General features: G+C 41.0%; 2 protein-coding genes across 3 annotated transcripts in view; one reads left to right on the forward strand and one right to left on the reverse strand.

Annotated features, from left to right (window-relative positions):
• Positions 1-27,902, reverse strand: part of LOC117165664 (omega-amidase NIT2-like) — a 76,079-nt gene that overhangs the window by 5,210 nt on the left and 42,967 nt on the right. The window lies entirely within an intron of this gene.
• Positions 5,021-26,032, forward strand: LOC117165660 (uncharacterized). Of its 2 annotated transcripts, XM_033348978.2 has the most exons (4): positions 5,021-5,977; positions 23,356-23,441; positions 24,295-24,419; positions 25,481-26,032. In XM_033348978.2, the coding sequence occupies exons 1-4, from the start codon at positions 5,028-5,030 to the stop codon at positions 25,901-25,903; spliced, it is 1,584 nt and encodes a 527-aa protein (XP_033204869.2). In that variant the 5' UTR covers positions 5,021-5,027; the 3' UTR covers positions 25,904-26,032. The 2 variants fall into 2 exon arrangements, 1 of the variants encoding a protein (XP_033204869.2); XR_013061116.1 differs by lacking the exons at positions 5,021-5,977; positions 24,295-24,419; positions 25,481-26,032 and adding an exon at positions 22,905-22,918 and having other exon boundaries at positions 23,356-23,853.

The following is a 27,902-nucleotide window of genomic DNA, read 5'->3' on the forward strand; positions in this document are numbered from 1 at the left end:
CAATACTGGGGTCTCAATAAAATCTTACAACCGTGGTGTTCAGAACATCAAACTCTGTTTGCATACACCCGGTGCACATAAAGTGTCAAATTACACTAACACTGGATTTATTGAACCTCTTTCACCTTGACCAGTGGCTCTTTAGTTTATGATTTCCAACAGAATCCCTGCATCAACGCAGGTTCACGAAACATACGACTTCACGCACCAAATGTCGATTACAGTCAATCGACACTAACAATCAATAATTTGTCTGCGAGATGCTCCTCTGGAAGTTTTAACTATATATATTCCGGTTTTAACTATATATATGTCGGAGATGAAAGGACACCGGAACCTTCGGATAGCCCCGCAACATTGCAATCTAAAGTCTACTATAACTGTAACTAAACTATTGTAGTTATTCAATCCGATTGTAATTGTTCGAGATTAGTGACGGTGAGCTTTGGCTCGAGGCGACAGTCTGTCGCCCAACGTAGCCGCGGTCAACGGGATGACAGATAGGCGTTCTCGCTGAATCTAAGTCTGACTCGTAAACGATAATTGCTGAGCGTAAAGACGTTACTCTTTAGTCGACGGGAGCGCGTCCAAGAATGCCCGTCCCGTCCCGATGATTCCACAGAGGAAAACTATACTGGGGTGTGTCTAAGGACACAAGATCATCGGATTCGTCGAGGAAAGCCTTCGTTTAGGAAGTAAGGGAAATTGACGTTGCTGCTAATTGGTCAATCTCCATATCGGTGGTTAGAAAAGGATGCTAGCCGCCCTCGAGGGAAAGTTGCTAGTGGGAGACGTCGTTCGTTGAAAAATATGTCTCCCCTATCTTCCCGTAGTTGGGACAAAGACTGTATGTCTGTTTGAAGGACTTTAGTTAACTAAAGCGTAAGATTTATTACGGGCCCTCGGGCTAGCCGAACATGTACTGCGGAGACGCATCGACATCTGGTAATCATCTTACTCGAAGAATAGGGTCAGCGTGTGGCGAGCTACGGGACAGAAACCGTTGGAATGTTTACTGTCACGTGTTGCCACGAATATTTCTTTTAAGGAGAGCTATAGAATTATTCCATATGTTTGTTGGGCAAAGCGTTCATCCCTTGACCGCGGCTACGTTGGGCGACAGACTGTCGCCTCGAGCCAAAGCTCACCGTCACTAATCTCGAACAATTACAATCGGATTGAATAACTACAATAGTTTAGTTACAGTTATAGTAGACTTTAGATTGCAATGTTGCGGGGCTATCCGAAGGTTCCGGTGTCCTTTCATCTCCGACATATATTTAACTATATATATTAACTATATATTTTCCCTAGGAACAGTAAGATTTTAACGATACAACTTTATCAAGAGATCTTAATGTCATAAACGGTATCGAAACTTCGTAATTAATATTGTTAAGGAAGAAAATATTGGTAATCTCCTCGAACGACGAGCGCTTGATATTCACAATTCATCGATATAACGGTATTGAAGAGAACTACTCGAGAAACTATATCTAGCGCTTGGATTGAGGGATTGCTTGCTTCTTACAATCGAATAATTGGAGTGTAACTAGAAACACGAACGGTAGTTTAGCAATGGAGAAGAACTTTAGAACGACAGCAATTTTCTTCTTGTTTCTTTGAGAAAGGCACCGTTCATTTTATGTTTGACGAGAATGGGGTTGTTGGACGAATTTGATTAAAAGGAAAGATCTTTAACAAATCTATATTTTTGATTTAATTATTTGAAAATGCAATTTTGCATATACCTATGTGCAATTATATACTATAATCGCAGGCGTTTCTTTAAAATGATGTACCATTGAAACAAGGCAAAATATCGTCGAATTCTTCTACATTCAATTTCTCAAAGGAATGGCTCTATTGATTAACCAAACATAGTTCCCATAAGCATATACGTACTTCTCAGAAAAGATAGTTATATCTAGATCAATATTACTCCCCACAGTGACCTATATGTCAAAGAAAAAAAAGACACATCAAGTATTAAATCATACTACTATTACGTCCACTATCTCTACAAATCCTCTACTCTTGGAAAAGTCTATCTTATTCAAACGTAACGTAACTCAAATTAAATCTTTTCCATCATCATAAATACGAAACATTTATAAAATTATCATCTTCGATTATTTACTCAACATCTAGCTAACAAAATCTTCTCCATCGCCGTACCCCTTAATCCTGACCGCGTACAATTAACGTATGAATAGTTAATTTATTGAAATTTAAACGACCATTTTACGCTACTTGTACTCGAATGATTTTAGGATCTTGCTGTATCTCTTGCACAGTGTTATACTGACAGGCGAGAAACATAGAAACGTAACTTCCGATCCATTGATTTACCCTAAACAGACGATGATAGGTTATACGGTGGACGCAATACAGAAGCGTTTCCGATGCAATTCGAAGGTGCGTTGTTACAATGGAGTTCATCGATCCATAATGACTATTTCCCCGTCAGCTACAGCCTGTAATAACGGAATAGCCAATAAAGTATATCCTGTCGATTTAATCGTTACCCCCACGGTGCACCGCGCGCACGGAGATAGGATCGGTGATTTTCACGTGATGTTTCGCAAATCGTGAGGCGCTCGCGTGATTCGCGCGTTTTAAGCGTTCCCGCTCTTCCCGCCCGATAGAAAGAGAAAGGGAACAGGGGGTGGAAGGAAGAGGGAAGATACGTGATGCGGGTTCAACCTGCCGCGGGAACCTTTAAAGAAGGTCGGTGCAACGGGAGAGATGTAATTTTAATAAATTGGAGAACAAGTCATTGTAAAAGATGGATATTCAGATGTTGGAGATGCAGCAGATTTACGACTCGCTGGAATTAAGTTAGTTAAGGTGTTGAAAACCTAACGTCTTTTCAAAGGCGTTTGCCGCGTTTCTTTTCAAATCAAAATACATACACACGATACGTACAATGTATGCGCCTAAAGTTTTAAAGTTAATTTCTATTCAAGGAATGGACTGTTTTATTATAGGTTTAGGAAATTGAAAAGAAGCAATTGCTTGTTTCTAAGAAAGAATCGCGAGAAGTACAGTTAGAAACTGTATTGTGAATCACTTTTCCTGGTTTCCGTAACGAGGATGTGAAAAAAAAACGCAGATAAGTCAGCTTTTACCGCAGCTAAATGGGAGATACGCAGGTACGAGTCGTTACAGTTTTGTCGTTGCAACGATTCCCGCTGCGTAATTTGATAATGAACAGTTAAAAAATAGCAGCGTTGTGTCCGTACTCTTTAATATCCCATTATATGGAAGTTAACGACCGGAAAATACACCGCTCGACTACTTAAAGGAAGTAGCTCATGAGCAAGTCTTTTGTATCCTCGCAATGGTATAATTCCTGTAACGTCTCGTTCTCGGAGGATTTATTTCGTTGATTTGTACTTGTTTATTGCTTTTGTGTTTTCATGAATGGAGCATGTCGCATGCGAATCGTAATATGGTTTTAATGGCGTTTCGACTTCAATGATATCAGCGGCTGATTGCGTTTCCCGTAATAAGCTTCCAATCATTATGTATTTTAGGAACAACAAATAAGGATATTTAGAGAACGAATTAATTATTCAATTGTTCGCGCAAGAAATACTCAGTACCTGTCTCTTTTTCGAAAGTTATAAATGCTGTTTTCAAAGAGTTCCTTAGCTCACCATAAACCAGATAAGAATCTTTGGTTCCATCTAGAAAAAGAAACCTTCAGATCAAACCGAAAGGGGTTCGGATTATATTGTCTAATCGTATTTGTATATTTCTTTTTACGGTCAGCTTCTCATCCACGTACAATCGAACAGAGAGTCCATTAATTATTTCCCTTCGACTTGTTTCAGGGGGAGCATCTCGGAAGCCATGCCGGCTGACGAGTTCGCTGGAAATCGAAACAGAAGCAAACCAAGACTGCAACCAGCTTAACGAACCGCTATTATCACTGGCAAGGTCATCGGGCAGACCGGATCTAATCATGCTCACGCCGACCATGCTTCCTGTGCACTCGTTCCTCTTTCTTAACGACGTCAACCAGAAGATCGGGTGGTAAAAAGTTCGAAATCGAGTTGATTGAAAATCTCAAGGAATATTAAAAAAAAAATACGAATAAACAATTTGATATAGAAATCATCCATTTTGGGCAAAGATAAGAAACAATCAGAAAAAGGAATAACCACAGAAGCTCTGAATTTCATTGCTTCCTAATGGTACTTCCTTGGATATTTTTACATTCTGGAGGCGTGAACGAACTCTGAAAAACAGTAACGACTTCTATCGGATGATCGAAAGAACTACCTGGACACTGAGTATAATTATTCACACGTGCGGATGCCATTTCCGGCATGTTTCTCCATGAAGAAGGTCAGCTTCAGTTTTTGCCACTTGTAGATAGAAGTTGAAGTGGCGGACGTCTTAACGAGGTTGCTAGAATGTCAAAGAAATAGATGAGGGAAATATTATGAAGATATATTTATGAATATCTAATTGAGCATTTAATTAAGAACTTAATCGAAAGACCAAAATAAGTTGGTTCTTGAGACCAAGTACCTATCTAAGTATAATAGTCTTTTGTACTTACGGTTTAGTAAGAGGACTCGAGTAAAACGATTACTCGTTAAAAGGAACAATAGAATAATCATACCTCCGCAGACGGTGGTCTCTGCTTTCATGCCTCATCGCGGAGAATCTCAGCGAAAAAAGTGTCCCGAAGCGTGAGCTGAAAGGTGGCTATGTAGGCTGCCTAGTGAATGCCGTCGCCATGGTGGAGCTGGCGTGTAGCAACTCCCTAAGTCCAGGAACCTAATCCCGCGTCAGAAAGACAAAATTCGCTACGGAGAAAAGTAAACAAATATATATATATAGGAAAGAAGAGACAAAGATTAAAGATCGTTAAGAATTAAAGGTAATTTAATGATAAAAGGGAGAAAGAATTGTGTAAAAATTCTACTGGGAAAGAAAAGAAAGAAGAAACCTCCAACAAGAAATACGTGCTCAGAAGCGAATCCCGCGTAGCGCCATTCCAGCGTCGAGTAATGCTGAAGCATATCCTGACGGGGCAACCGTCGTCAGCGGGCTCCAGGCACCAGCACAATGACTACCAGGCGAGCTCGGGCTCGTTGCACGGCGGCCACCACCACCACCATCATTCTGGTCACCAACAGGATCAACAGCAACACCATCATTACAACCTAAACAGCAACGTTCGTGGAACGACAGGGGGGAGCCAAGGACGGGGAGTCGACGTTTACGACTCGGTGGTCCATCAAAGAGCTAACGTGCATCAGGCTGCCACCACGCCATCTTCCACTCACAGACACCCTTTGAATCATTCTCAGTTGAGCGTGAACAATCTTTCTCAACGATTGAATCACTCGCATGCTCTTAATCTGTCCACGTTGTCCACGTCGAAGCATTCTGTGAACAGCGTCAGTCCTGTTGCCGGTGGGAATAACAATAACAATAATAATAATCTGTCGACTACATTGGGGGTGATATCCCGGGCGCCGCTGCACCAGAACAGCAGACCTAAAGCGAATGGAGGCTTTGATATCTCGAGACTGTCCAGATTACCCAGTCAGGCGACACCTTCGCCTGCACCTGCTCTTCAGGGTATGACTACCGGGGGACAGTTAACCGGTCCCGGTTCCACGGCGTACCCCTTGAACGCTTCCTGGTCGTCGTCCCTGTCAAGGAATCACAAGGACCACGAGGTTGGCGCGAAAGAGACGTTGACCAGTTTGGGTTTATTGTGTCTACTGTCGTTGTTACTGGCGCTACTCTCGTTGATCTTCTTGCTGAAGATCTCACCGTTAACAGTGACGCCGAGTAGCCTGATCAGCCCGGAGGAGTATACGATTGTCTACGAGGTGACGTTAGCGCTGTGCGCACTCGCCCTCTCCCTAAACCTCTGCTGTCTCCTCGTGTGCGCTATACAGTTCCTCTTCACTGTGAAACTCGTAAAGACTTCGTATCAAGGACATTGGTGAGTAGAGTTTTCGTTTTATGCCACGTTGGGTAAATCTGTGATTTATAACGCTTTAAATACCTTTGTACATAATCCGTACTTTACTCAACCCGAAGGTCGAACAAGGTGTGAAAAGTATGTACGTTTAAAGTTTGTATCCTTAAGATACTGTTATCTTTGAAAATCCGGAAGTCAAACAAAATACACAAAGAGAAACTTCTAAAAGTGCAAATAAACATTGAGATACAAATATCCTTTAATCCGAACTATACATATGATGGAAAGAGGACTCTCATAGTCATCGACATTTTCCCTCCTAAATGTCAACAGCATCCATATTTACATTGTTGCTGTTGTACATGTAACTTTTCAAACTTACTTAGGTATTGATAAAGAAAAGAGAAACAAGCATTTTCCTGGTAGCTGGGAATTCGCGGGATTCGCGGTCGAACGATGATTACCATTAATTTCTATAATCTGGCGACGCTATCCTCAATCAAGATTATCCTTGTGCCGGAATATAAGTTCTCATTCGTCCATGCGTGGCCTATCTGCGTGCGTCTGGAACAATGGCAGTGTCCCGTATCCCGTGCGATATATCAGAGGCCCGTCTAGTGTTTCTTCTCACGCGGCCTGGAGGACGAAACGCAAAAATTCACGTCTTGTACTTGACGTGCAAGCGTTCACCGACCGCGTGTCCCGTTTTCACCGATCAAACACGTGTCTGCAATCACAATACGATACTGTGTGGTGAGATGTATCCGTAAATGCGTATGTTTCGTGACGCGAACCTTGAAAATAATTTTATTAGTAAGTAGTATAATAATTTTATTAGTAAGATTTTTTTTATATAGACTACTGTTACGTCACGAGGCTTACCACGGGCTGTATTTTCTAACCGTCGCTCGCGGTCCTACAACGTCGCAGACGGATCGTCGCGGCTGCCCGGCAAACAAACATTGTACTGGCAAGCACATGGTTCATTAAGCAGGGCGACCTCCAGAAACGTCGACTCGTGGCCGTTATTTTACCTCGCGCAAAAGAATGTGGCGTGATCAGAACGTAGTGGGGGTCGCCTTCCAGAAAAGAAGAAAATAATCGAAGGGCGGGCAGTTCCTTCTGACGAGTCAAACGTGACACACCGAACATATCAGACCAATAGCAAACGAATTTAACTAGAGATCAAAGTCGAGTCAAATTTCTGTAACATCTTCATCAGATTATTGTAAAATATATTGTTCTATGTTAACCTGTTAATACAGTGTTACATTCATTAAACCGCCTCTGTTATCCAAAACGAAACAGGGGAACGACTATTTCGCGTCGTCGATTAACATGATCGTAGCGAGAATTTACAACTCTCGTTGACGTGCTATCTCGCGATCGCGTTTCTACGCGAACGGTCGTAATATTTGGTCCTTCGAGCCGGATCACGTGCCAGTGAAGAGTGCACTTACCAGTGACCACACAGTGCCACGTGACTTGATCAAAACCAGCAGCGGGAGCGAGAGCAACCACTACAGCGAAACCAGTGACGTCAGGCGCGTCATCTTCGAAGAAGCACATCCCATTGGCAAGGGAACGCAACCACGCAGCCTTCCGCCGCAGCTGGACAGTCATCAACGCAACGAATTTCACAACTTAACAATACAACCGAACGAGTGGCCGTCGGGAAGGAACAAGGCGTTCCTCACCAAACATACACGCGACCTCACGCCGCACGACAGTAAGGTAAGCTCGTTCCTTATTTCGACCATCTCCTATCCTCGGCAACGATGACGAGCGAAGACCAACTCATCTCCCTGCGTCCGAGACGAGGCTATTGTAGCGGCCGATTCACATACTTATCGAACCGACTGGACGAGTACGAGCAATCCGGGAGTCAGCAAAACTCCTTATTAACGAACTACGAGAAACAACTGACCGAAGTTGCGAATCAATTCGAAGCGATCCAACTCGAGTTAGAAGTATTAGACGAGGAGGAACAAGCGCGCTGCTTCGAAATAAGGGATCAGTACGTCGCGGTAGACACAAAGCTACAAAATCTTCTGAGGAACGCGCAAACAGCTTCGCCGTCGACATCCATAAACCCTCCAACCTGTGCATCATCCGCAAGTTTAAATCCGATAGCCATTAAATTACCAGATCTTCGGCTCTCTACTTTTGACGGAAGCCTAGAAAAATGGAACACGTTTTATGATACCTTTTCTTCCACAATCGATAAAAATCCTAGTCTCACGGACATGCAGAAATTCCATTACCTGCAGTCCGCCCTGCAAGGAGAAGCAGCCGAGTGTCTAACGCGTTACCCCTTAGTAATGTAAACTACAGTCAGGCTATAGCCGTTCTCAAGGAGAGTTTTGAATGTACACGATACACAGCTTTCAGTCACTGCATGGCAATAATTGATTATCCAAGGATAACCAAGGAATCTCCAACGGAATTAAGGCGCTTAGTCCACACATTTAAACAACACATATATGCATTGAACAAATTAGGAGAATCCTACCTCGATACCAGTGCTACGCTCAACAGCCTCATCCTCTCGAAAATACCACTAAGTATCCAAAAGCAATGGGAAATGACGCTGCCCAATAACGAGGTGCCTCCGTACATTCATTTACTAAACTTCCTAGAAAGATAGACTTCTTAGCACGAAGCTCCAGACCGATCACCACGGTCAGACAAACAAGAGAATCACCGGAACAAACTACTCCGGTCCGTCAACGCGCACCACGAGGGCATGCACTTACGGCGACACAGGTTACTCCAACATGCCCCACCTGTCAAGGACCACACCCCATTTGGAGATGTGACACCTTCAAAACCAATTCCCTACGCGAACGCATTCGGGAGGTCAAAAGAGCATCACTATGCCTTAACGGCCTCGGGAAAGGGCACACAACGAAGCATTGTTTCGCAGGATCATGTCGCGTATGCGGAGAGCGACATCATACAATGCTGCATAGGACAAAACGCCATTCAGGGTCTCGTTCCAGCACGTCCAGCCCGAAATCTTCCCATCAAATAGCCGATCCACAACACCTTCTTTGCCACCCTACGTATCACCCACTCGTCGCAAAAAGCACACAACAGACCACAGATCGGAAACACCACGAACAGCCGCGTCTCCAAGTCCACCACCCAGTGACTGACGAACACATAACCAATGACGCCGACGATCGACGACTCCGTTGATGACCGAACATATCAGACCAACAGCATCCGAATTATTATCCAATGATCTAGTCATCACAGCGCAGATTAACATTTTGAATGATAAACAGCAACCAATCCGTTGTCGAGCGTTGCTCGACACCGGATCCAGTATGAATTTCATTACCGAGAAATTAGCAAAATCGCTACAGATAAGGCAAAACAAATGTTCGGTCCCGATCGGAGCTCTAGATACCTTGACAACGACTTCTAAGCGACACATCACGGCCACGATCACTTCCACCGACGGTACATACACACGGACATTAACGTTCCTTGTCATTCCAACCATATCAACCTTAATTCCCAGCGAACCCATCGATCGTTCGACACTTGAGATACCAAAAAATCTCAAATTGGCCGATCCACGATTTCATTTACCAGCTCCGATCGATGTACTACTGAGCTCAGGTTCAACACTCGCGTCGATGTGTGTGGGACAAGTCAACCTAACGCAGCCAGACGAGCCTGAACTGCGTCTGCAAAAGACGCGATTCGGATGGGTAATCGGGGGGTGTCCAACTTCCCAAACCGCGACAAACATATTTCACACATCCACGACGACTTTACAAGCAGACCTCGCGCGGTTTTGGGAAATCGATGAAGGACCCTCAATTAAACATATCTCAGAGGCAGATCGACGATCTGAAGAACACTTCCAAGCCCACACCCGACGCACCAGCGAAGGACGATACATCGTCGCTCTACCTTTCAACGATCAGCTTCAGTCACTCGGATCCTCTAAAACGCTGGCAATTAGACGACTCGCCTCACTCAATCGCCGATTCCAGCACGACAAACGCTTCGAATCAGAATATCGAACGGTAATACAGGAATACCTGGCGTTGGGACACATGACGAAGGTCAATGACAACCACTCCGACGACAACGGATACTATTTACCCCATCTTGGCGTGACCAAAGCATCGAGTCGAACCACCAAACTCCGTGTAGTTTTCGACGGATCGGCACCAAGCACTACCGGAACCTCCCTAAACGATACACTTTACACATGACCCAAGTTACAGGAAGATTTATTTTGTATATTAATTAGGTTCCGCGCTCATCAATACGTACTCACTGGCGACATCGAGAAAATGTATCGGCAATTCCTCGTACGACCAGAGGATCGGAAATATCAAAGGATATTATGGCGCAGCGCGAGTGGAGAAACAGAAACATATGAGCTTAACACCGTAACGTACGGTTTATCCGCAGCACCGTATCTAGCTATTCGGTGCCTCAAGCAACTGGCAGAGGACGAAGGACATCGATTTCCACGTGCAGCACAGGTACTGCAGCGTGATTTCTACGTCGACGACGCTCTTGTCACGTAATTTTTAGGGTTGGTTGATGGAAATAAAATATAGTTGAGTCGTAACACAACAATTAACTTTGTTTTAATCAACCTTCATTGTGAATTCACCAATCACAATGTAACACGCACTGAATTAACATAAATCACAATTCACTCCAACCACGTTATGTAAGACTTAGTTACAACAATACATTAAGTACGCGACTTATTAGTGTAGAGACCGATATAGATATGTGGACTATTCTAAGGATACAGAATAAGTGAAGTTTTACTGACGATACTGTGTCTGAGGAAAGCTAGGGGTGGGTGTGTCTAAGGACACGGGACTATCGGATTTGTTGATGACAATTTTGGTTAAGGAAGTGAGGGCAGTAGACACCATCTCCGATTGGATAATAGGACGGTTGGTGGACCAGGAAGGGTTTTAGCCGCCCTCGCGAGAAAGTTGCCAACGGAACATACCAGATGTGGAGAAAACCAACTTTCTAAGCTAACACGTGGTAGACAATAAACGTAAAGGGAAATTTAAGACAGGAAATACTCGCTTGGTCCGAAGGACCTTAACTATAAAAATGCCAAGGCCCCTGGTGGGCATTTAAGACTATTGAGGGTGCGCGCCAAGGATATGCAGACATCTGGGTGATATCCTGTCCGTGGTGTGTGGCCTGGTCTCTGATATGAATTGACGTTACACTCTCACCGGAGCTGAAACGAAGGACGAAGCCCTCACGCTCAGAACAGAACTCACCAATTTACTTCAACTGGCCGGCTTAAACATACGAAAATGGGCGTCAAACGATAATGACTTATTACACGGGCTTTCCTTAGAAGAAACAAATCACCAGCATTTTTTGGGCGACTCGCAAACCTTGAAGACGCCGGGGGTGTTTTGGAATTCATCCGACGACTCCATTCTTTACTCGGTCGAAGTCAAACCCACGCCCTCCCGAGTCACGAAACGAATCATCAGCTCGGAGATTGCAAAAATTTACGATCCGCTCGGTCTGCTCGCATCGGTGATCGTTCGGGCCAAGATGCTACTTCAACGAATATGGTCGTCGAAAATCGATTGGGATGAATCACTTCCGATCGAGTTACATACAGAGTGGGAAAGGAACTATGCCCAATTACCCTTATTAAACAACGTCAGGTTCCAACGCAAGGCAATAATCGAGTCCGCAATAGAAATTGAATTGCATGGTTTCTGCGATGCCAGCGAAAAGGCTTACGGAGCCTGTGTTTATCTCCGAACCCTTACCATCAACGGCCGTGTTTGGACCATTCCTCGGCTCGAGCTGAGCGGAGCACTCCTTCTTACGTCCCTGATGTCAACAGTACAACAAGCCCTATCACACAAAATTACTCGAACTATCTATTGGACCGATTCCACTATCGTCCTCCATTGGCTCAATACATCACCTCACACCCTTAAAACATTCGTCGCTAACAGAATCTCCGAAATTCAAACAAAAACCAGCATCCGCGATTGGCGCCACGTTCCTACCGACGACAATCCCGCGGACTTAATATCACGCGGCCAAACACCCGAAGAGTTTCTGCGCCCAACCATCTGGCAGCACGGTCCTGCATGGCTCTACCAGTCGGAAGGCTACTGGCCGACATGGGCTCTAACACCGCAAATTGAAGTACCGGAGCAGAAAGGGGCGATTTGTTTGTCCGCAAACCCCGCCGATTACAGTTTGTTGTAAAGATATTCATCCTGGCCCAAGTCGATACGAATCATAGCTCGTTGCCTCCGTTGGAAACAGAAAAAGAACCGAGCGGCACCCCTAACCGTTACCGAATTACGCATAACGCACAATAAGCTGATAAAATTGTTGCAAAACATCCATTTCTCCGAGGAAATTCGTACATTCCAAAAAGATCGGAACGCGGCGATAAAGGGTAAGCTCACGCGACTCAATCCGTTCATAGACAAGGAAGGAATATTGCGAGTCGGGGGTCGACTCAGTCATTCGTCGATGACCTTCGCCCAGAAACATCCCATAGTATTGCTTAAGTCATCCGTTACAACACGCATCATAGAACACGAGCACAAGAACCACATGCACTCCGGAACGCAGGCTACGTTATACGCAGTAAGACAAAGATACTGGCCCGTCGACGGTCGAAGTCAAGTATGGCGGGCGATCAAAGGCTGCGTCCGCTGCTGTCGCGCTCAACCACCGCCGGTAGAATACGTGATGGGTAATCTGCCGGAAGCGCGAGTAACGGAATCTCGCCCATTCACAAACGTCGGCGTCGATTACTGCGGGCCGTTTCACATCAAGGAAAAACGAGATCGTAACCGTCGTCAGATAAAGGTATACGTAGCCATTTTCGTATGCCTAGCAATTAAAGCGGTACACATCGAGCTCGTTGACGATCTCACTAGCGAAGCCTTCATCGCCGCTCTTCGCAGATTTATCGCTCGACGAGGGTATTGCTCCACCATCCATTCTGATAACGGCACCAACTTCAGAGGAGCAAGCAACGAATTACGAGAGCTTCACGATTTATTACAACCGGACGACCACAAAGAAAAAGTAACCGCATTTTTAGCCGACAAACAAATCGAATGGCGCTTCATTCCCCCTCATTCACCGCATTTCGGTGGGCTATGGGAAGCAGCGGTGAAGTCATTTAAACGCCACCTCAGGCGTGTAGCCGGCAACGAGTTACTCACCTCTGAACAATTGAATACTCTTATCATAGAAATAGAAGCAGTCCTCAATTCCCGCCCGCTAACTCCTATCTCCACCGATCCAAATGATTTCCTAGTCCTCACTCCCGGACATTTCCTCATTGGCGATTCACTAATGTGCTTACGTGATCGAGATTTCAGAGACATTCCATCGAACCGACTCTCCAGATGGCAGCATATCCAACAGCTTAAACAGCATTTTTGGAACCGCTGGCATAAGGAGTATTTGAACGAGCTAACCAACCGCAATAAGTGGAGCAAGGGTGGACACGGCATCCAAAAGGGCACAATCGTCATCCTCAGAGAGGACAACGTTCCCTCCATGCATTGGCCTCTGGGCCGAGTTATCAAGGTTCATCCAGGCGCCGATGGTGTCATCCGGACAGCTACAGTTCAGACGGCAAAGAGCGTTTTGGATCGGGGCGTCAAAAGACTTATCTCACTGCCAATTCAACCCGATCTCGAGAAACCCGAACAACTAGCCACCGAGACGAAATAAGATGGGAACTTCAACCACATCTCGCTAATTTGATCGGTATCCTCTCAACGGGGGGAGAATGTTACGCCATGCGGCTTACCATAGGTCATATTCTTAACAATCGATCGCGGCACTATAATGTCGCAGACGGATCGTCGTGTCTGCCCGGCAAACAAACATTGTAGTGGCAAGCGCATGGTTCATTAAGCAGGGCGACCTCCAGAAACGTCGACTCGGGGCCGTTATGTTACCTCGCGTAAAAGAATGTGGCGTGATCCGAACGTAGTGGGGGTCGCCTTCCAGAAAAAAAACGGAAAAAATCGAAAGGCGAATAGAACTTTTCGAGAAGTCGAACCGTCAACACATCTCATATATCGCGCATTTTTTTGTTGTTCTCTTTATGTCTTCCTAGTTGATAAGTTGTTAAAATAAACGTTAGTTTATTGGTGTTAATTCTGTGGAATTCATTGAACCACCCTTACTATCCTAATCGAAATAAGGGAATCGATCAGTTCGTGGCGTCGATTATTTAATCGTAACGGGAACTTACAACTCTCGTTGACGTGCTATCTCACGATCGCGTCTCTCCGCGAACGGTCGAAACAGCCACTTTTGGACAAAGTAGTTGCTGGCTCACGAAGTTTTCTTTTTTCGTTGTTAGATGGTGCGATCCTAAAGTAGGCGCGCATTTTTCTTCGCGATCTCACGTTTCGATTGCGGATTTCGACTTATTGGGGAAACAGGTTAATTGGATTATTACTGGAGAGACGTGGATGGATGAACGTTTTCATCGTTTTGTTCAATGACGGGTGAAACGCGTGAAAAGAGTTCGTAAGGTTTAAGCTGGGTGAGAAAATACAGCTTTGAATTTCCTATAAATGAGAGTTTAACAACGACGTGTCAAACACGACGCATGGAGCATTTGTACTAAATTTCTTATTAAATCTTGTTAATTCACTAGCTAAAAAACCAACTATTACATCGAACATGATACGACCAATAAAAATAAAGAAATCGATACGAAGAATACGAAACGTAGAATCTTATGAATATGTGCGTTTCTTTAGGTGTATCGCTCCTCCAAACGACAATTCGCCGAAACACACATCAACTTTAACCAATGTATGAGAAATCGTCTCTAGCGCGTTTTTATGCCAAGATGAACGCTACTGTGATCCCGAACGAACCGTGAAACTGAACGATTCGATCTGTCATTGAAAACGCCCATCGGTCGCGAAAGTCTTGTTCGTTTTTCATCGACGGCCCGGTTTAACGTTACACGCGTGTCTGGTTTCTGTTCACGAGCGGTTCTTCGTGCGTCAGAGCGTCCGAGCATACGCGTGCACCCGTTCGTCTTTCCACCAGAAAGAGAAAAGAGGGCTCTCTGTCGTGGCTGTTGGCATTCCACGCCTTCGAATCCGGCATTTCAAATTTTTTCACCGACACAGGGCACTACGGAACGGGAATAAATTTGGCGGGCCGTGACTGCGCCTTAATATTCCAACAAGCAGACAGAAAAATAGAGAAAGAAACGGGCACTCGCGTGTCTCAATGCTTGTAATTTATTTTTCGATTAATTCCCAATCACCAGCCGATAATTTTGATGTTTCTAGCTGATGATAAATCGAAAAAGTGAATAGAGGACTTCCAGTAGAATTTGCGTGATTCATTCTTGGCGTTGATTGGCGTGAATTGTTCGTCAAGACGTTATTTTTCCAAGGGTATAAAAATCTGTCAGTTAGGTGGAAACTCGATTTGTATACGAAAGATACAATCGTATTTGAAGATTGTATCGTAGTCATCTGATTTATCGTGCAAATTTTGCACGTGACACTCTATGTTAAGTTTGTTGTAGCATTAATTAATCACAGAATGTTACAAGAAAACAAATTTGGTTTGGCAAATATAATTGCCGATGTTATGTAGATATGTAATGTTCGAATTTGTAAACTATTAACTTTTTCGACAAGGAGGTATAAGGAACAAGTTAAAGTAGACGTCATGTTATGAATCATCTGCGAGATATAAAAGACTTCTTTTATGAGGGATCAACACCTCGTGAAGTCAGATTTTATTTATAACATACTTTACGATTTTGATTTATTTGTTTGAGGTGGTATGTCGTGATAGGGTCGGAAGGAAAACTCAGATTTCTTGAACGATAAATGTTTATTCACTCTAATGTCAATGAGTACACTTGATACAGGATTCGCGATTGTATTCGGTTCGCGAATGCGCGGTTATAAGATAGAGCTTGGATAGCTACGATTCGAGATACGCTGCGAGTGCGGACAATGATTGCACGAGATGTCGAGAGCTTAGGTAATTATTCGGCTCGAACCGTGTAAGTATAACGATCGTGATATACTGCGGTAACTCGCGGTAATAGACTGACATTTTTGTCGCGATGCTGCTGCGGAGGAAGACTCGTTGGGATGTGTCTAAGGATGCGAAGGCATCGGATTCGTTGAGAAAAGCTTTGGTTCGGAAAGTGAGGGAAATGTACGTTAAAGTTTATTGGCTAATTCGTGTTGGTCGTTGGAAAAGGATGCTAGCTGCCCTTGAGAGGGTGTTGCTAGCGGGCAGCGTCGTACGTGAGAGATAGCAGATTTCTCGTGTGTCCCCGTGGTAGGTGGTCGACTTCGAGACTGATAAACAAAGACTGTTTGTCTCTTTGGAGGACCTTAGCTAAAATAAATCCTAAGATTTATAGCGGTCCTTAGGCTAGCTGGAAATATTCGATACGAATGTATCGACATCTGGCAATCATCTTGTCCGCAGGTATAGGGTCTTTGTGTCGTGCGTCACGCGACGTAAACTGTTGGGAAGTTTACTGTCAAGTGCCGCCACATGTTCAAGGAAAATGTATCTGCAGCCGGTTATAGCGGTATTTACGTTACCTACGGATGATCTATGGGAAGATTCACACGAACAAACCTTTATGGACTAACCAAATTTATTTTGTTATTAAAAACGATCTACAGAACCGATCGACGACTGGTGTTCAATTTAAAAATTGCTTCTCTATAAAAGCAAGAAATCTAATTTACATCGTGTTCTTCATCTGTCGCCTCCATATACATCCTGGTGGCAATAAAATTCTGAATTTACGAGAAATCCGTATTTCGACTTAAGCTTATCGATGTTACCGACTGGACAAAGCCTTCGAGAGTTTAAATTAACCGATCGACCCTTCGTTGAAAGGACGAGCAAGTGCCAGGAAACTATCGCGGGAACGCTCGTAAAAGCGCGCAATGGTTCGGCGTGGTAACCTAGGAAGAGGAACAAGTGCGACTGAATCGTAACGGTTGTCGTGGCCCCTTTCAAACGATCCGTGGCCACCCTTCAGTTTCGGCGTCATTAACCCTTCCCTTCTTTCTTCCTGGTTCACTTAGAAACGAAGAAAATTCCGGAGGTAGTTTGCTCTTAGCAGCTGCCATTTTTTTTTCTTTGTTTAGTCGACACGAAGCATTTTGGAGAATTTCTGTGATTGCTTCGCGGAGGTACAGAGGATAAGAAAAAGCGCTCTTTGTTCGTTGACGACTTTCTGTCAATTAGAAATAAGAGTAAACGGCATAACAGTTTCCTTCTTTGCCACTGTATACGTAATTTTTATTAGACTTTAACAACTCGTATTTTTCGTGAGCAAATACTGTCGAGTGGTTATACACCGTATATGTGAAGCTTCGTTTTCTTCGCGCGAAATATCCATGTTGTTCTTTCTATACTTGTGTTCATATATCATGACGTTCAGCCTACACGTGCCCGAGAATGTAATGTAACAGATAATTGGGTTCGAGCTGTAAATCTTTCATTTGCAGCATGACGCGAATCTAGCAACACTTCTTTCCTTGTTCAGATCATGAATATTTTTGTCGCGTGCAGGTAGAATCATATGTCTTGAGTATCCACGGGTTTCGTGTTTACTTATTTCTTTAACTAACTTCGGTTTTAACCAACTTCCTATTAACCAGCAAATTAATCAAATACTTTCAGAATCAATGACAAGAATATACCGAAAAGTGTCGAAAGAATTTTAAAGGTACAATCATTTTCCTAAAAGTTATCTTGAGAGGTATTGTATCGTTAGTCTCATAGAGTTAATCACTTTTCTCTAGAATAATGCTCGAACACAGCTGTAGCTTTCTATAAATTTCCTCGATATTCGATTGAATTTCCCGAGATCGCTTCCAATGACGAGATCGCAGCAGTTGTTACGAAAAATATCGGAAGAGCGAAGAACGCGTATGTGTGTCTGATCCATCATTCACGATAGTCTCTACGGTCCATGCGTATGATCCATCATCTGCGTAACCGTTTTACAATCCTCACCGTGGAAATGCCGATCTGCGATGCTATTCTCGCGCGCACTCGACCGCTTAAGAGCATCGTCCAGAGACGTTTCCATCATACACAAATAACTTTGTTTTTCTTCTTGCAGTCGGAAGCGTGGAGAATTCGATGTTTCTGGCTGATCTGTTGTTTTATCATTTGCGCGGCATTTTTTCGCGGTTAGAAGAAAGATGAGATTAATATCTTTGTGGTATTTTGATACTTATCGATCTGCCGATAATGTTGGTGCTGGTAGGGGAAAGCGTGGTTGAGAAGAAGCGCGCTTTTTCGATAAATTATGAATTATGGCTAACGGTAATTCACGCAATTTACATAATCTAGATGGAACAGACGCTTTTCAAGATCGCTTGTCGACTCATTTATGTTTATAATTTTCAGGAGAAGAAAATCTAAACCTTGAATATATTCAATTCGAATATGTACTGTAGCCTAAATTCGGGTCTTTTTTCGGCTTTCAACGATATCGATTTTGTCTCGATTGACTTCCTGCCGGTTTACGTGCTTTTATTCTTCCTCCTTCTTCTTCTTCCGGTGTCCAATGATTCCTTTGAAAATCGACGCGGTTCGTACCGAAGCGTACGCTTCCGATGCGGAAAGTACGCGATCGAAGCGCGTGGCTTCTGACCGGAAGCGTAGCCTTGCAAACGCGATTAGATTGCATTAGCTACGAGACTGAAATTAAATCTCGAGTCGGAATTGTATTTAATTTTCTTCGGGAAGTTCAATGCCGGAATCGAAAATTAGACGATTGAATAGGGATTCCTAGTTGATTTTAGACGTCCCTCTTCCTGTAACTCCCACCGAACTTGCATTGGGCGTTGTTCGTAGGCTTGTCGTGCGGCAAACCGTTTCGCAAGAGCTTATTTGCATTTCCTCTAACTGCGGTTCGCATAAGACGCGTCAAAGGAATATTGACTACTATCTATTAGGTCAGATTTTTTCACTATTTTCTGCTTCTCGTAGGATTGTAATGTTACAGTACCGGTAACACGAAGCTTGATCTACGGCAAATAATAAAATATCTTTGAGATTAAAAAATATAAAGATTTGAAAATTAGGACATTTGAAAGTTTGTACTTACTCGACTGAATTGCTATTAAGTGACGTTTAAAAATTTTAATCACAAGGTTGAAAGTAATATAGTTAGTAATTCTAACGAACACCTATCCTCAGATAGATTGGTATACACACGCGAGTCGACCGTATTCTCCGGAAATGAAAACAACTACATCCCTGGAACCTGGAACACGTGATTTTCCGCATATCCATTAAAGCAACATCGGTCAGTGACTCGTCTACGGTGCAGTCGCTAGACTCAATTAATGACCACTGGTCGTAAATATAGAAAAGGCAGCGAGATATTTTAGTTTGTTGGCTAACTGGGCTGAGGTTGGGTCAATGTTTCTGTGGATTTCATTTACCTCTTCCGGCCTCCTTATATTTTCTGAATTCTTACAATTTCCGAGATACCAGTTCATAGCAAATTGATTCTTATTATGGCGTAGGATATAGTAAATCTTATTGTCTAAAAATACAGGAAAAGATTTCATAATTATTATTTTTTTTTAACATTTTATTCAAGCGTTTCTTAAGACATTTGTTCAAAGAGATGTCAGGTTATAAAAAATTGAATCAACCTCCCCAAAGTTCCTTAACCTTTTGTTATTTTTGATAAATCAATAGCATTACGCAATATATACCGTGTGATTTCCCTAGACGATCTAGTAGCACTCTTCTTTACAACCTTCTTTCAAAACGAGAAACAAGAAGAGGATTTACCAAATATCATTGTCATCGAAGCGCAGAGACGCTCCGGTGATTCTTATCTCCATTCATCTCTCCGAGTGAAACTATTTGACGTCGCCTTGAATAGGCTCAGACAGTTTTGTCGGGGGTCCGTGTCGTCGCCTGTAACCAGCTCGCACGATCGTGAATGGAAAGACTCGTATAAAATCAAAGGGCCGACAGACTCTTCCTGCTTAGACGAGATCAACGAGATCTCGTTCAATAGAGAAGTTACCTTCTCGACCGCCGGCGCCGTATTACCCTTCAAAGTCACCGGAAAGTCATATAAGCCAACCGATGCAGCCTAACCTTTATCCACAGATAAAATAGGTTTCTCTTATTCCATCTGAATTTCTAAAGAAACCAAGACTTGATTTCAGTCTGGTTAAAAGCTTCGCTCGATTAAAGCTGTTTTTCAAGCAATAACCTACTTTGTGAATTTCATGCACGCGAATCCAAGTATGTATGCGGCAGAAATGAAGCTTTCGTGCATGTCTAATTGTAAGTTGATGCGAAACAATGCGCATGCGCCGAAATCCCACCACTTTGCGGACCCACATTGTGCCTTTTATTAAGGCGCCTTGTTTGTTTACTCTTCTCGAGCTAATTCTTCACTATTATTATCTACATTATTTTCACTGGCTAACAACTGGTTGGTCTGCAATTGACGAACCAATACAAATTTTTCGTTGCGTGCATATATTCGAAAGAATTCGAAATTAAATTATCATGTATTACGGGCAGTTACGATAGAGTGACACAAAGCAATCTGTGTTTGAATGCCTCCACTCGTGGACAATATCGATATAACCTAAATGCGATAAATCGCGAACGTTTGATTCGACTCATGGGAAATTTACGCGTTTTTGAATCGTTCCGAGTCGCACGCGAAATGCAGGTCAGAGAACCGTCTAATATTTATTGTTGAGATCGTGGGCTTGATCTTAATGGCGCGGCGGCACGCGATTCTTTACCAACTATGCTCCTTAACTCCAGCTCTCGACCTTCTTCCCTATTCAACTAGCTCGAGCAGTGAAATTGACTCTGCATGCCTGTGATTTTGGCAGGGAATGGGAGTCGAGTTCGTAGTGAATGCACATTGTGTATACGTGTTTTAGGTGGTTTGTGTGAGTTTGTTGCGGAGATTCGAGACATTTATTTAACCTCTTTATCATATTCGAGCCTGTGCGATATAACCATATCTTAAATGTAATAAGTTTTATTTTTTATTGCAAAGTTCTTGAAATATATAATGCACACAATAAGTGTATAATATTTTATATATATATAAATTATATTTAAGAAGTTTGGGATAGTTTAAAGATGAAATAAATTGCTTTTTAAGTTTAATCTCTTACTTTCGACGAAATCAAGTTTCTCTGGAATTTGGTGGAGTTTAAGATTTGATATCGGTGTCGTAGGAGTTATGTGACACTTTAAGATGGAATAAATCTAGCGAGGAGTTTAAGGTGCGGCAAAGGAGCGTGGAATGTTGCAATAGAAATTTATTGCAGTGTTAGTGCATTGGTAGATTGATCAAATTTACGTGTAGCGTGGGTAACCAATGGTAAATATTTTGCAATGTGTATAATTTCTCAGTAATCTGAGGTTTATAAAATCTATTGACAACTAATGGAAATTGTTGATTTAACAGATCAATTTTAAATTCCTCGTTAATCTAAATTTTTTTAATCCTATTTACAGCTAAACCTTACGACGAAAAATTAACGAAGTGGAATAAAAATGGCATTGTGATTCTTCTCGTCGTGTATCGGTGTCACATCAAATTTAAGAGACAGTTTTACTTGCGGATGCTGCGTGTTACGTTGGTGAAGTCGACGAAAGCGTAAAATAGGAGCTCGTCCGAAATACACTAACGCGGAAGGTTAAATTTAACGCAAAAGGCTGAGAAATTAGTCTAGAACTCGAAGTTTCATTGGTACGACGCACTTGAAACGCATTCAAAGAGGTCGGCGACCTCGAAAGGGGATGAACGCAACTGTTTCGTGGGAATTTCTTATTGTGGCTTATTTGGATGAAGCTGCTTTAAAATCAGCGCTGGATTCGTCTGTTTTTTGCCCGGAAATCATAAAATGTTTAGGCCAGGCGACTCCATGTACAGAAAATGTTATGTCCACTTTTTACGTCCGTAGAATTCAACTCTTTACTACTATGCACTTCTTCTCCAAAAAAATATCGCGTTTCAATATTAAAAAAGTTTCAATAATATACTATCCATTAGAAGAATGATAACATGATAACCTTACAAATTATTAGTATTAACAAATTCTTATTGTCGTATAGAAATGCCAACTATTGCTTCGGTAAAACAAACAAAGGAATTTTACAGGTAAATTTTACAAATTACAAGTCATCTTATAACGCAAAATACGACGTGTAAAATTGTCTCAATTTATTAATAGTATTAATAAATTATTATGATAAAAGATGCAGGAATCTTAGCCTCATGAGAAATTAGAGATGAAAATGAGTGGGAAAAGATTAATCACTGGTCCTCCTAAAAAGATGCAGTCCCATGGATGGATGGTTGTGCGAGTATTAAAGCAGCGCAAAACCGTTCCCCGAATTCTCATCCCGGACGTCGTACGACCAAAGACAAAAACAACTCACTCGAGGGCATTGCGGAGAGACATTCATCGAGGACACAATAGTATTATTCCAGGAAGTGCTAGTTCTTCCTAGATTCCGGTTACAATGTTTTTAACGCGTGGAAATTAGTCTTGACCAGGAAACATCTATAACGGCATGTATTTTCTGCCGTGATTGTAAATCTGTTTGGAACATGCGGTTTGTCCGTTAATCTAGGCGCTGTTGTTCAATTGAGTCAATATTATTTGTTGGTAGATTAGTGTGTGCAAGAGCGCTCTATCCATTATTGACCAATTCGAGCACGTATTGGTAAATTTCACACCGGCAATTACGGTGAAATCGTTCGTGGTCGCTGGAAATTAGCAGTATCGTTTGCGGTCGTGAGCTGATTGACACTGCGTGAGCAGGGAATTATGTGAAGCAGCTTTGCTTTGTCGTTTCATGCATTTAATAGGTTTACGGCGGTGGACAGAGTTTGTAAAAAATGAAGACAAGGTAGAAAAAGATTATTTTTCATTTTTTACTATTAGATTATTTTCAAAGTGATCTTTTCAGTGAAATATGATTGACAAAAAATAAGATCTATAATTGAATCATTATAGAAAATAGAATAATATTGATAATAAAGAAATAAAAATCAATTATAGAATAACATATAATAATAATAATAATAATAATAATAACAATAATGTGGATAGACTTTATGTTTACTTTTATATGTATAATGATACTGTTTGATCCTTGAATTAAAGTTAAGATTAACGTTGCGATTATGATTATCCTTTGTCTGACTAAATATATTTGAAGTATCAATTACAGTAGAATTTGTGAAAGATTCTTGGCTGTTAAACAAAAAACTGATTCCTTTATATTTCGCTCAATTATCATAGAATCGTGAAACTGACTTTCACTTCAAATTTTGTCTGTTTCAGGAGTAACAAGTACCTGCAAAAATCATCCATCAGCCGGATATGTGCTGTCGGAGGGTTTTTCATTAGCATTCCCGTCTTTCTAACTGGTAAGAACCAATTCCTTCAATTCTGTCAACTTTAACCTTTTGAAAGATACTAGTACATAAGTTATACGTTTAATTTTTCTTGAATTCAGGCATGAATCTAAAAGATACTGTGAACTATCTCTGAGTGTATGAAATCAGTTTAGAAATCCAATGGAAATAAAGTTAATTTTAACGCCGAATAGTCATTATTTTTCTTAGAAAAATAAAAAATGATCGTCCTTTAGGGAAGTTTTAACAGATTAATTTATAAAGAGCTGAAACAGAATATTCATGTCATGCATGAATACGGCTGGTGGATGGATCGAGATCTAATCTAAAGTTTACGTTGTGTCATGCTAGTTTACACAGCTATCATTCGCTCGATCGATCGTTAAGCTGTTGAACTCGATTCAAGACGGACATTTTGACTCTGTTCAGAAAAAAACTGCGTTTTAATAAATTTGACGGAATAGAAATTATGATAGACTACAATGTTTTTTTAATTATATCATAAAATTTATTTATTTTTTTTAATGTCATGTTAGAAACTTCAAATACTGTCCAAAACTTCGAACGTAATCGTTTTAGAAATTTGTAAATTACTTAACGACCAAAAATATTGAATTCTCTATTGTCTGAAGATAGATTCTCTATAATTTAAGTAATTTATTCGTCGAGAATTGATATATAAAGACTTAAATAATAAATTAATTGAAAAATAATTTGCGACTAGTATTGAAAATTTCAATGAAAAGCATATGTATATAGTTTACGCTTCGAGAATTATATGTATTGAGAATATGTATTTGCGCTGATTCTTTGTCCCACTTGTTATGGCATACGTGTTATAATGATCCTCTAACAATGCTTTCAGGTATGATATTGTATACATTCATCCAGTTTCATTCGACGCCGGCAATCGTTACGTCGGTTTTCATAGGCCTTGGCATCGTGTTTTGTGGATGCGCAATGGTCCATAACGTCTTCGTGTGGCAGAGGGTAAGAACATATCGCTATTAAAAAAGAAAACGAACACGTTCAAACACGTCTAAATCATCTTTTATGTGTATTTTACCCGGAAATCATTTTATCGTGAAATTTTGTTTTTCAGAGTTACCATAATTTATCTGGTAGAGTTCATAAAAATTTTTCTGAAATCAATTGCAAGCTTTTAGGAAACCAGGATTTTTCACATTTTTAAGAAGCGTTATAATTATATTGCGGATCTTTATACGTTCGTGCGAAATTGAAAAGTACGCAAATGGCGCAAAATGCATAAAATGCGCTAAAATATACGTATATAAGAAAACAAATCTACTAAAATTTTATTTCTTTGATTATGTTCGTAAAACTACAAACTTGTATAAAAATACGCATTCTAGTTATAAGTGTTAAAACATTCGATCTAGTCCTTATCACATTCATGAAAACCTCCATTTAACCATTCGTTGTATCAACAAACATTCATATGCAAAACTTACCACCTACCACATCCTCCGCGTATTAATATAATCCCCTTTTATAAATTATACACTTTAGAGTGGACTGGTTGGGTCAGAGTGATATAAGCTTACAAGTTCTCGAGGAGTTCTACCGAAGTTACATTTACGTTTGCATAATTTCACCGAAAAAGATACTCTGTAGAATGACAGGTTCATTTGTTTATGTGATCCGCGATCGCAACTATTTCAAGGGGATTTTATAAATAACCATACACACGATATTCAGTGTATTTTCGTATTCTCGTTTATTTTTGGGAGATTTGTAAAACTGTTGAACAAAATAATTGAGTAACGATTATATTTGCTGAGAAAAAGTCTTTTTCTCTGTACCCCTCCTTCTACTTCAAGCATGTAGTATTAACAATAAGATTGACAATGGCTGAAAGTAATCCAAAAGAGTTTTCACCATGGTTATCGGTAACGAAAAAGATTTGAATCATCTTTAATACTTATTCGTAACTAGAATCATTTCAACTAAAATGTAAATTCTTATATTATAACTTTTTTAATTTGTTATGGCCCCTGACTACAACCTAACCTATCATTCTTATTTCGTAGGAGATGACGAATGCCGTGAAGGCGTTAGCGCGCGAACAGTGCGAAGCGGCGGTACAGCTGCAGCGTCAGCAGCAGCTGCAACAGCACCAGAACCAGCCCCAGCTACAACAGCAACAACAACTACGTGGCCCGTTAACCATCCACCATGCTGGCTGCCCAACGAAAGTCGGGCCCGTGACGAACCAACTAAATACCAGCCACGCAACGCACGGCCGAGCTGCACAGTACCAACACTATCATCACCATCATCATCATCGACACGTGTCAATGTCTCCACCGCCCTTGTTGCTCTCATCGCCAGCTCCGATCGCGGCGACGCACAATCATCTGAACGTGAGCGGACACAGAAACGTGGTTACGCCACCGGATACACCAGCAGATAGATCGCCACCGAGTCCTGGAAATAAGCTAAATAGATCGTAGCATTTGCCACGGGAAGCAACCGGCAGCGTCAGTCCTGGTCTTCCGGCTGCCACATTGGATCTAAGTAGCGCAGCAACCACCAATAGTCCGCATGAATTGTCCACGTTAGTTTAGAAATTTGGTCCGAACATTATACCTTCACATAGGATTGGAGATTAATAGTTGATAGTTAATTTACACATCGATCTTTTTATTTGTAAATTGGGTCGTGGTTTAGAGTTGGTTTGTAAAAATTCGGTCCTAATTGTTAAATGATGAATATTGATTAAGAATAATAGGCATTGATGTACCAATCTTTTTTAACTTATATACTTGAGCACACGCATTGGAGATTTCACTTTTATTCAGTGAAACAGCAACTTCATTACTCGCTTATTCAATACGGCAATTGCATATATTTCATGGACATTTTAACAATGTTTTGAATAATTTCTAACGGTACAATTGTGATGAAGTGAAAAAAATCGTGATAAGAAACAGAGAGAAAAGTTGCTCGTTAATGAATATTGACCAGAAATAAAGTAATTTCTAAAGAATATCCCGAAGACGTCGTAGATATTACGAAAGGAATGATTAATTTATACCCGCCTGTATCTTGCCATTACCATACTATTATTATTATTATTAATATTGTTAGTAGTACTCGATTACATTATTATTAATATTAATATTATTGCCTTATTATTATTAATGTTATGGAACTTCTAGTCCTAGGTTACTTTCGCTGCCACGAAAGGATAAGATTTTCGAATTTTTGACTATTACGTGTAATTCAAGTTTTCCTGTTGCGCATGCGCAGTAGAAAGAAAGTTAGCGGAACTCAAATCTCGAACTATAGAGAGTTGAAAAGTAGTAAAAGTAAAAAAGCACGAAGAACATTTGTATTTGTGCTGGATTAAGTTTGATAATTGAAAATTGAGTTTGATGATAACATTCTTTTCGTATTCGCTTTGGTAAATATTAGTTTTATTTAAAATTGAACAAAGCATTTTATGTTTTTCAAATACGGTACATAATCGTAATATCGAATTTTGTAAACTGATAGTAAGAAACTCTATAATTCGAGACTGGAACTTTGATCAAGTTCACATTGAACGTAAACTGACTTAATTTTGTTATTTAAGCGTGTATACTATACGTGTTTGTTCCTTCTTCTCTTGTGCGCAGGCTATAGCTTAATTACTTCCAATAAACGCAGTTATATCGAATCAATGACCGATACAAATTTAGATATTAGAATTATTTAAACAAGAGATTAAAAACTAAAAAGTATTGTTTTTATACTGCATATGTACATATGCAATATGAACGACAGTTTGTATAATAATATGTACCCCTCTTCTTAGTTTACTTTTGTATATTTTGCGACATTTGATATTAATTTTATGAGGAACGTACTTACACTTTATCTTTGTAATTAAATGTGAAGTGAAAGAAAAGAAATGACATGAGAAAAGGAAATTCGATGTATGAGTATATACGAATTGACGGAATTAAAATTTAACGCTATATTTAAATAGAAGACGTGAAATATCTTGTCATCTTAAAATAACTTGATCATTCCTATTCTTTTACATAAAAACACTTTTCGACTGTAACTTAAGAAAAATGTCTGCTAACGTGAAACGTGCCAGAAAAAATTAACAACTTCCATTAAATTGGCAAATTTCTCATTAATATCGTAAAACTCGCGTTTACAAAGATCAGATCAGTGTACATAATATACAAAACAAATGCAGAATATATAAATATAGCACATACGTTCTGAATTATATTCGAATTGGGCAGGGTAACCAAGTGAAAATATGTAAATTTCACGATGTGTAATGTACACTTTATCGAACTTGTAAGTAGTGTAGAAATAGAATAATTTACACGTAACAAAATATACAAACGACAATACACAAGTTAAATTATTTGTTAGATCCATGTATAACAAGCATAGTACAAAAGTGTTTTAGCTTTATGTACTGGTAATTATGAGAAATACCAACTTAAT

This window comes from Bombus vancouverensis, unplaced genomic scaffold (genome assembly GCF_051014615.1).
Source record: "Bombus vancouverensis nearcticus unplaced genomic scaffold, iyBomVanc1_principal scaffold0035, whole genome shotgun sequence".
Lineage (NCBI taxonomy): Eukaryota > Metazoa > Arthropoda > Insecta > Hymenoptera > Apidae > Bombus > Bombus vancouverensis.

Bases quoted from the DNA above. Each gene is read 5' to 3' on its own strand.
- LOC117165660 (XM_033348978.2), top strand. From the start codon at position 5,028: ATGCTGAAGCATATCCTGACGGGGCAACCGTCGTCAGCGGGCTCCAGG. The intron at 5,978-23,355 runs GTGAGTAGAGTT...TGTCTGTTTCAG, and splicing joins ACTTCGTATCAAGGACATTG to GAGTAACAAGTACCTGCAAA. The intron at 23,442-24,294 runs GTAAGAACCAAT...CAATGCTTTCAG, and splicing joins CATTCCCGTCTTTCTAACTG to GTATGATATTGTATACATTC.